General features: G+C 43.0%; 1 protein-coding gene across 1 annotated transcript; it reads right to left on the bottom strand.

The window, feature by feature from the left end:
• Window positions 1–1,516: 1,516 nt before the first annotated feature.
• Window positions 1,517–9,630, bottom strand: LOC112079092 (exocyst complex component 4-like; the record flags this gene model as incomplete). Its single annotated transcript, XM_024145135.2, has 4 exons — window positions 9,626–9,630; window positions 6,254–6,443; window positions 1,900–2,094; window positions 1,517–1,555 (listed from the first exon to the last, which is right to left on the bottom strand). Coding segments are annotated over exons 1-4 (429 nt in total), but the record flags the coding sequence as incomplete, so codon positions are not given.
• Window positions 9,631–10,702: the final 1,072 nt, after the last annotated feature.

Below are 10,702 nucleotides of genomic sequence, written 5' to 3' on the forward strand. Positions count from 1 at the left end.
GTGGATACAGTGTCACCTTCAATGGATGTGTGGTTTCAGATAGAAGCCAGCTGTTAGCCTGCGACCAGGCACGGTGGATACAGTGTTCACCTTCAGATGGATGTGTGGTTTCAGAGAGAAGCCAGCTGTTAGCCTGCGACCAGGCACGGTGGATAAAGTGTCACCTTCAGATGGATGTGTGGTTTCAGAGAGAAGCCAGCTGTTAGCCTGCGACCAGGCACGGTGGATACAGGGTCACCTTCAGATGGATGTGTGTTTCAGAGAGAAGCCAGCTGTTAGCCTGCGACAGGCCACGGATGGAAAAAAGCGTCACCTTCAGATGGATGTGTGGTTTCAGAGAGAAGCCAGCTGTTAGCCTGCGACCAGGCACGGTGGGTGACATCTTTTTCCTGCACAGCAATTTGAAGAAATCCTACTAAATAGGCCAAGTCTAAACTAATATATTCAATTGCCTAAATAAACAAGTATATTTCATAAATAAATGAAGTAGCTCAATATGGGCAACTCCCTATTTCATCCCACTCCTCTCCCCTGTAACTATTCCCCAGGTTGTTGCTGTAAATGAGAACGTGTCCTCAGTCAACTTACCTGGTAAAATAACAGATAAATAAAAAAATAAAAAATAAAAATCCTCGCTGGACTCTTTTTCATTCAGTTTCTTCTTCACATTAGCAAAGAAGGACTCCGTGTTTCACAAACTCACATTCTATAGAGGGACTATCACTCTTTCACACTGTGGTAAAAGACCATTTGTTATTTAGAATGATTTATTTCTGTTTTTAGAGGGAAAGAAACCAAAAGCCCACTGTGCCAATAAAAAAAAAATCGTCAGTCCACATGTCAAGTGTAATTGCGCCATTGTATTTCCCCAAGTTCTCTCTCAACTCCAGGACCACCCGCTTGATGCAGGACTCTGGAGCCAGACACTCTCGGACTGAATCATTCACACCTCCATTAATTTAGGAAAAGAGTCAAGTCAATTTGTGCCACAGTTTAGACTAGCGATAGATCAGCGTTCTAACTCTTGTGATAGTGTGGTGCAATGACAGAATGACGCAATTTACCACAATCTGCCACCATCTACCACAAACGGTCGTGGCATAAAGATCAGAACGTTTAAAGGAAGAACCACTACATACATAACAGTTCATATATTTAGCTCAGATGTGAGTGATTTTCCTAAATAGTGTCACCAACTTCACCACACCATGTAAAAAGTGCTTTAATGTAGATTTTAYGTTTGCGGCCCCCACAAAGGACTGAGAGTAGGAGACAAAGAGACAGAAGGTCTTCAGGGGCCTCAGGGGGCCAGACATCCCTCGTCCTCCCTCTCAAATCTGCCCGTTCTGGAGCAGAGATGAACTGACTAGGCCCTAATTACCTGAGTTTGGAAGAAGAGTGTAGGACTGAGCGGAGGAAGAAGGGAAAGGAGKGACCACAGAGTTGTACCAGCCATTTAGTGCTTTGGCCCCCGCAGAGCGCGCCACAAAACACACATCAAAGTCAACCCACACACCTGTGGTGGCCCCTGGGCCGCTTTGATGAAGCTTACCGGCTGGAAGGGAGATGAACAATTGGGTCGTGTTCATTAGGCACCAAATGGAAGAAAACTGAGAGTCCAGCCAATTAGCTGAAATGCCAGTCCATTTCTGTAGCCAAGGAGGAGAGCAATCATGTAATATGATAGTCAAGTGTCAGGTCAACGTCGGGAATTCAAAATCTAGCTGGATGTCTGGATTGCCATATCCCGGTGTTAATCATACGAATCCCATTCTCTCGCACGCACGCCCCACCATGGCCCCAAACATCAAACTTAACACACTTTCATACAAACCTTACCACATCCTCACCTACCACCCCACCCTACCTCCACATGCATACGCACTCACTCACTCTTACCAGCATGTCGGTGGCATGCAAGTAGTGCTTGCTGGCCATGCAGGCCTCCAGTCTCTGTGGGACCTGCTTGATACTCTCAATCTCGTCCAGCAGGTTGAGGACGTGTTTGTGCTCGATGCCTTCGATCCACAGCTTCCTCAGTTCATCCCTCTTGCAGTGGAGCAGCATCTTACAGGACAGCAGGTTCTCCTTCACCTGGGATACAATGGGCCATCACACAGGTCAGACACCAGGGTGTTCATCAGGCGAAACACTGCAAAAAATGGACTGAAACAGGGACAGAGTACTTGGACTGTTGTAAAACGTTTCGCTTCGGTGTGCGCTAATGAATCAACCCCACTTCAGGGTCAGACAGGTGAGGCACCAGGGTTGTGTTCATTAGGCACCAAACTAAATAAAGTTGACTGAAGCAGGGAGGGACTAGTATTCAATAAGAAACACACTGTTTCATCTCTGCTGCAAAGAGTTTTAAAACGTTTTCTGTTGTGTGCCCTAATGAATACGACCCATGGGTTCGTTCAGAGACAAGAGAGGCAAGCTTTTTTAATGTTCAAATAGAAATGTATTGCGCAAAACAGACATGATAATTTGTCAGGTAGAATAGGAGTTARGTCAGCTCTATTCATTACATTTCTATCTGGAACGTTCTGAATAGTTTCAGGGACACATGAACACTCTCTTTTCAGTTTCAAAGCTCAGTATCTTGCCTGAATCATTGGGCACTTAATGTCGCACAAAAGCACCATCACACACAAGTCTTAAGAAACCTTTCTAGGTTCTCTTTGTAACAGTATCACATACAGTTGAAGTCAGAAGTTTACATACACCTTAGCCAAATACATTTAAACTCAGTTTTTCACAATTCCTAACATTTAATCCTAGTAAAAAATCTGTGTCTTAGGTCAGTTAAGATCACCACTTATTTTAAGAATGTGAAATGTCAGAATAATAGTAGAGAAAATTCTTTTTTCAGCTTCTATTTCTTTCATCACATTCCCAGTGGGTCAGAAGTTTACATACACTCAATTAGTATTTGGTAGCATTGCCTTTAAATTGTTTAACTTGGGTCAAACGTTTTGGGAGGCCTTCCACAACAAGTTGGAGAATTTTGGCCCATTCCTCCTGACAGAGCTGGTGTAACTAAGTCAGGTATTTTCAGTTCTGCCCACAAATTGTCTATAGGATTGAGGTCAGCTTTGTGATGGCCACTCCAATACCTTGACGTTGTTGTCCAAGCCATTGTGCCACAACTTTGGAAGTATGCTTGGGGTCACTGACCATTTGGAAGACCCATTTGTGACCAAGCTTTAACTTCCTGACTGAGGTCTTGAGATGTTGCCTCAATATATCCACATAATTTTCCATCCTCATGATGCCATCTATTTTGTGAAGTGCACCAATCCCTCCTGCAGCAAAGCACCCCCACAACATGATGCTGCCACCCCCGTGCTTCACGGTTGGGATGGTGTTCTTCGGCTTGCAAACCTCCCCCTTTTTTCTCCAAACATAACGATGGTCATTATGGCCAAACAGTCTGTTCTTGTTTCATCAGACCAGAGGACATTCTCCAAAAAGTACGATCTTTGTCCCATATGCAGTTGCAAACCGCAGTCGGATTTTTTATGGCGGTTTTGGAGCAGTGGCTTCTTCCCTTGCTGAGCGGCCTTTCAGGTTATGTCGATATAGGAATCATTTTACTGTGGATATATATACTTTTGTACCGTTTCCTCCAGCATCTTCACTAGGTCCTTTGCTGCTGTTCTGGGATTGATTTGCACTTTTCGCACCAAAGTACGTTCAACTCTAGAGACAGAATGTGGGTCCTTCCTGAGTGGTATGACAGCTGTGTGGTCCCATGGTGTTTATACTTGCGTACTATTGTTTGTACAGATGAACGTAGTACTTCAGGCATTTGGAAATTGCTCCCAAAGATGAACCAGGCTGAGGTCTACAATTTATTTTCTGAGGTCTTGGCTGATTTCTTTTGATTTTCCCATGATGTCAAGCAAAGAGGCACTGAGTTTGAAGGTGGGCCTTGAAATATATCCACAGGTACACCTCCAATTGACTCAAATGATGTCAATTAGCCTATCGGAAGCTTCTAAAGCCATGACATAATTTTCTGGAATTTTCCAAGCTGTTTAAAGGCACAGTCAACTTAGTGTATGTAAACTTCTGACCCACTGGAATTGTGATACAGTGAATTATAAGTGAAATAATATGTCTGTAAACAATTGTTGGAAAAATTACTTGTGTCACGCATAAAGGAGATGTCCTAACCGACTTGCCAGACTATAGTTTGTTAACATGAAATTGTGGAGTGGTGAAAACTGAGTTTTAATGACTCCAACCTAAGTGTATGTAAACTCGGTGCACCTCAGCCACGCGCAAGGTACTAAACGATATCATAATCGCCATCGATAAAAGACAGTACTGTGCAGCCGTCTTCATCAACCTGGCCAAGGCTTTCAACTCTGTCAATCACCATATCCTTATCGGCAGACTCAATAGCCTTGGGTTCTCAAATGACTGCCCCGCCTTTCACCAACTACTTCGCAGATAGAGTTCAGTGTGTCAAATCAGAGGGCCTGTTGTCCGGACCTCTGACAGTCTCTATGGGGTACCACAGGGTTCAATTCTCAGGCCGACTCTTTTCTCTGTATATATCAATGATGTCGCTCTTCCTGCTGGTGATTCTGATCCACCTCAACGCAGACGACACCATTCTGTATACATCTGGCCCTTCTTTGGACACTGTGTCAACTAACCTCCAAACGAGCTTCAATGCCATACAACTCTCGTTCCGTGGCCTCCAACTGCCTCTAAACGCTAGTAAAAACAAAAACATGCTTTTCAACCGTTCGCTGCCCGCACCCCGCCGCGCCGACTAGCATCACATACTTGACGATTCTGACTTAGAATATGTGGACAACTACAAATACCTAGGTGTCTGGCTAGACTGTAAACTCTCCTTCCAGACTCATATTAAGCATCTCCAATCCAAAATTAAATCTAGAATAGGCTTCCTATTTCGCAACAAAGCCTCCTTCACTCATGCTGCCAAACATACCCTCGTAAAACTGACTATCCTACTGATCCTGACTTCGGCGATGTCATTTACAAAATAGCTTCCAATACTCTACTCAGCAAACTGGATGCAGTCTATCACAGTGCCATCAGTTTGTCACCAAAGCCCCTTATACCACCCACCACTGCGACCTGTATGTTCTAGTCGGCTGCCCTCCTACATATTCGTCGCCAGACCCACTGGCTCCAGGTCATCTTTAAGTCCTTGCTAGGTAAAGCTCCACCTTATCTCACTCAGCTCACTGTCACAATAGCAACACCCACCCGTAGCACGCCGCTCCAGCAGGTATATCTCACTGTTCGTCCCCAAAGCCAACACCTGCTTTAGCCGCCTTTCCTTACAGTTCTCTGCTGCCAATTACTGGAACGAATTACAAAAATCGCTGAAGCTGGAGACTTATATTTCCATCACTAACTTTAAACATCAGCTATCTGAGCAAGAAATAACGATCGCTGCAGCTGTACATAGCCCATCTGTAAATAGCCCATCCAATCTACCTACCTCATCCCCATATTGTTTCTATTTACTTTTCTGCTCTTTTGCACACCAGTATTTCTACTTGCACATCATCATCTGCTCATCTATCACTCCAGTGTTAATTTGCTAAACTGTAATTACTTCGCTACTATGGCCCATTTATTGCCTTACCTCCTCACGCCATTTGAACACAATGTATATAGACTTTATCTTTTTCTATTGTGTTATTGACTGTACGCTTGTTAATTCCATGTGTAACTCTGTGTTGTTTGTGTCGCGCTGCTTTGCTTTATCTTGGCCAGGTCGCAGTTGTAAATGAGACCTTGTTCTCAACTAGCCTACCTGGTTAAATAAAGGTGAAATGAAAAATAAGAACTTCCGACTTCAACTGTACATCCAGACACACAGACACACAGCCTGGAGAGATGGGAATGACATCACGCTGTTGTGGAACACTGGCGGGCTATCCCAGAGGCTCTAACAGTGACGCAGGTGTCAGAGCCACACACACAAGAACTCTAAAGAAATCAGCCAAGCCCTCACACTGCCTGCTGCTAATGTCCTTGATGTACAACTCCCTTGGACCATCACTCTGCCTTCACACTGTTATTCACTGGCCATGCACATGTTCTGAATGTTTTATTGCAAATGTTTTTACTTTTTAACKMTGCATTGTGGGAAAGGGCTCRTAAGTAAGCATTTCACAGTAARGTCTACACTTGATGTATTTGGCACATCAGGTGACAAATTAAATTWGATTTGAAACATTGTGTGTGYGTTCCCTCTCACCCCTTTGATCTTGTTACGGGAGCTGGTGATTCTCTCGGTGATGCTCTGGTAGGTGCGGATGGCGGTGGTCAGCTCAGCGTAGTGTTGGACGATCTGCTCATCCAGGTCCCGGTCGCACTTCTCAAACGCCTCCTCCAGGCGGCCCTTCTCCGTCTCTCTGTCCTGCTTGTCATCGCTGCTGGACAGGGTCCTACACAGACACAGGGGGCAGCAGGCCAAGGCTCATCAATTGTCTGTCAAGGTGTTACCTTGTGGTCCTTTTCGTAATCTTGTGTAAGCCTAACTTCTAGTTAATCATTTTTTCTAGTCACTAGATCTGGGTAAAATACAGGCAGCAAGTAGCCTAGTGGTTGGGTGTTGGGCCAGTAAGCGAGAGGTCACTAGTTCAAATTCCTGAGCTGACAAGATGAAAAATATGTTGATGTGCCCTTGAGCAAGGCACTTAACCCTAATTGCTCCAGGGTCTCCGTTGATAATGACAGACCATGGCCGTGTCCCCACTCTCCGAGGATGTCTTGGGGAGTTGGGAAATACAACCCAAAAAAACATTTCCAATTCGCACATGAGTATTAATACACAATTGCACATGTGTGAAATAGGACAAATATAAGCACCCACCAAATTATTATGTCAAATATTTCCAGTTAGGGGCCTAATTGGGCTGAGCTTGATTTCATTTTTCTGGTACAAAATGCAGCCGATGGAATAGTCCTAGAAGAGCAAACTCCGACCTAAATCAAGTGTGCACTTCAAATACTTCAAACACATTTGACCCAGGCACCTCTAGTAAACATATGCATCCCTTTCACATTATGTTGTGATCTTCCAGAAGTCAGCCATTACTCTACTGCAGGCTATTCAACTATATTCTAACATCGGCCAGATGTAAAAAATAAAAAATAAAAAAATAAGAAAATAATAATAAAATATTAAGAAATGTTAATTACAGGGGTGCCGGACATTTTCCACATGCGATTATTCTTCAGAAGATCTGTATAAAAAAGCAATGCACACACACCAATAAAGCACTTCTCTTCAAATTAAATGTTGCTAAAAGTAATTAGAAAAGAAGTGGATGGTGCTCAACCAATGTGAATCAAGGTGCAACCCAAAAAACVTATAATTATTGAAAAGGAAAAGGCACAACACTCGCTCACCTATTAAAATGTTCTTAAAAGTAACTCGGGTATTTTAGAATCTGAAAACTAAGCAACACAAAAATATGTCAAATCAAGTAATGCCAAATTCCAGTCTGTAGGAAGTATGCTGCAAACAGGGTTTGTCTCCAGAGTGTAGATTTGTAGATGGGTGGGGAAAACTGAATTTAGATATTACCCAACCAAAAAAATCACGCCTTTCTCCTGTTTTCACCTGTACTGTATTAGTGAGTTGAAATAGAATTTGCAGCTACTGTGCCTCCTCCTTAATCTGAAATGAGGGTCTCAGACCTAAAAACTGGTTTAAAATATTAAATGCAATATCACACAAAATTATAATTCTTAAAACCCTGGTGTTGAACTGTCCAAAAATGCTCCAGTTTTAACAGCAGTGAGACGTTAATATACAGAAATAAACAGGAGCCAGGCTGACTGCTGTTGTCCTTTACACCTACAGATGTCAGTAAACACAGCAATCATTTAGTGTTACATCTACAGAATCCTGCTGACAAATGACCTTGGTGCCATTGTCATTGGAGAGAGAGCGGTAGATTAGCCCGAGACACGTAAAATGGGACATTGGCTGCAGGGAGGGAGGGTGATAGAGCTTGAAATTGACTGGGCCCAAGGAAAGTTAGAAGCACGCGCCATCAAAGAGAAAGTGGCCCTGCATGACACAGTGATTGTTTCTATTTTGGAGGGAACGCAAAGATCTCCCACAATGTTATCTCTGCTGTCCACAGGCACATCAATCAGCACTGGGCCTGTTGGATCGACCCCTTCCCCCCAAAATCAATGCCTTCTCCCATTCGGTTTGTTCGAGATTGTCAGAGATACAGAGGAGCAGTTCGGAAAACGCGGAGCTATATGTCCTAAAAACAGAATGCCATTAACACACACTCACACACTCTCTCTCTCACATGCTCATGCATGCATGCGCACACTATCTCTCTCTTCCTTTTTCGTTCCCCCTGGCTCTCTTTTTCACTTAGCTACCGTGAGGGCTAGACTGTAAATCAAAGAGTGTGCATCAGTACTTTTACTTGTAATTGCATTTAGATTTTCTTCAAAGACATTTTGCAAGATATCAGAAGTGTTCTTGCTGAAGCAAGCACAATAAGAAGCATGCAAAACAACAGGAAAGGGTTCTTGTGGGATACAGAAGTGTTTCTTGCTGAAACAAGCACACCAAATGAAAGAACATTTGCAATAGATCAGTAGTATGAATAAATGAACATGCAATGGTAGTATGGAAGTGGTGTTTCAGTGGCGACCCGTCATTTTGAGCCCCACGTGTTTTAACACATTTTTTAAAATAATTGTTGCCTGTTTTGCATGATATTTTGGTATGAATATGTGTCACATATAGTTGCAAACAATGTAAAACATAAAGCTGTATACAAAACATGGTCTCTTTTTTGCCATTCTTGAGTAAGGCAGCTCCAAAATGCAGGCGTTTCCAGCCGAGCTCAGTGCTTTCTGTGGTGTGGAGCAGCCAGCGGAAAATACAGAGCAAAGGAGTTGGTCATGTTTCTCTTAGTTGCGCCGTGATTGGCTCAGTGTTCTGTCACTCATGGAGACACTACATCACCACAAAAATCTACGGGGAGAGCTCGAAAATTCAAGCCCCTTGGGTGCTGCCATGAGTTACATTAGAAGTGCCCATCCAAGAAGCCTCAAGGTCATTGGCCACAGATAAAATTATGTCAAATCACATTATATCTACCGTAGCTTTGATTGGACTGATCATGTCAACATCATACTTTCAAAATCTTAGCTAGAAAGCTAGACAAGCAGTCATCATGAATCACGTTGACAATGAACTGGCAAATCCTTTTCAATCCTTGTCATATGAAGAGAAATGACAGATAATGTATCGGTGATCCTCGGCCATTGGACATAAACATTACACAACCAGTTGGAAATCAATAAGGGTCTCTTTTCCAAGCTCAAAAAGGATTAACATTCAACACCATGGGCCAGAAAAGGTTGAATACATTGGCCATGCTGTCAATCCAGCATGTCTTCTGCCACGTTCAAAACAACTGGTAACTCGGAACTGGAAATCTCAGACTTCAGTGATATCAAGACAACAGGGAACTCGGAAAAAAACGATCTCCGACTGGGAAAATACGATTTGAACGATCATCAAACTCAGAATTCCATGTCGGGAACTCGGCCTCTTTTCTAGAGCTCCAACCTGAAGATCACTCACGTCATGATTCGACCTTGTTCCCAGTTGTCTTGAAAGCACCAAAAAATCCAGAGAATGCCATACTTTGATGACAAAGCTTGATGACAAAATTTGCCCACAAGAAAGACCACCGCACACCTTCCTGTTCAAGTGAGTACAGCGGAACAAGGTGAGTCCAAAAATGTATTGTATGTTGCTGCATAAATGATGTAATATGCCAGGGAGATATGTAACTGTAGCTAAGAAAGTAAGCTCATGTGCCTCACCCTAATAATTTGGTCCCTTTGCCCCTCATAACTGAGCCTACTGTTCTGAACTTGCTGGTGCACATGTAGCCTATGCTGTTTTAGAGAAAAATAATCACTGAATATTGTAAGAGCCTTCATTGTCTGCTAATATGCCCTGTTTATTTATCCCACGGTTTTGTCTTGGTGTACAGGGAGAACACTGTAAGAAAGGCCCATGTTCTGGATTCTGTCACTGTCCATTTAAATTTCAAAAGTGCTAACAAATTGTTATATTGACTACATCCGCCCTAGCTCTCTCATTAATGTCTTAATCAAAATTACGGATTGTCTCTTATCCGCTTGTCATCCCCTTATGCCATAGTTTGTACATCTCAATTGTCATTAGAAACCACATTTGTTAAAGCAAGTCAGCCATATCATCAAAAAAATTTAAAGGCAGTAAATGAGGCTGAATTTATTTTTCCGCTGCCAGACAAGGCTCCGCTGATAGCCAGCTGTATCAGTGGTCAGGATTCACTCCATGGTGCTGAAAAGAACGCTCTGCTGTTGGGACAGCTTTATGTAGGCCCTAACAGTTTGTCACAGTTATAGTGCAATTAATGTAGTGTTGTAATGTATGTGGCTTTGATGGCATGCATCGAACATTTTTGTTTTTTGTTTGCCCCACCAAGATTTACATGCTAAAATTGCCAATGGGCGTTTTGTAAGCACAGAGGATTTGTATTAAAAAAACTACTAAGAACAACATCAACAAATCTAGACAGATTTTGGACTACAACTCCCAGCTTTCTCAGCCACACTACCCGAAGTTGGAACAATTTTCCTCGTCTCTCATTGGTAGGTTGGCATT

This window comes from Salvelinus sp. IW2-2015, unplaced genomic scaffold (genome assembly GCF_002910315.2).
Source record: "Salvelinus sp. IW2-2015 unplaced genomic scaffold, ASM291031v2 Un_scaffold6889, whole genome shotgun sequence".
Taxonomy (NCBI): Eukaryota; Metazoa; Chordata; class Actinopteri; order Salmoniformes; family Salmonidae; genus Salvelinus; species Salvelinus sp. IW2-2015.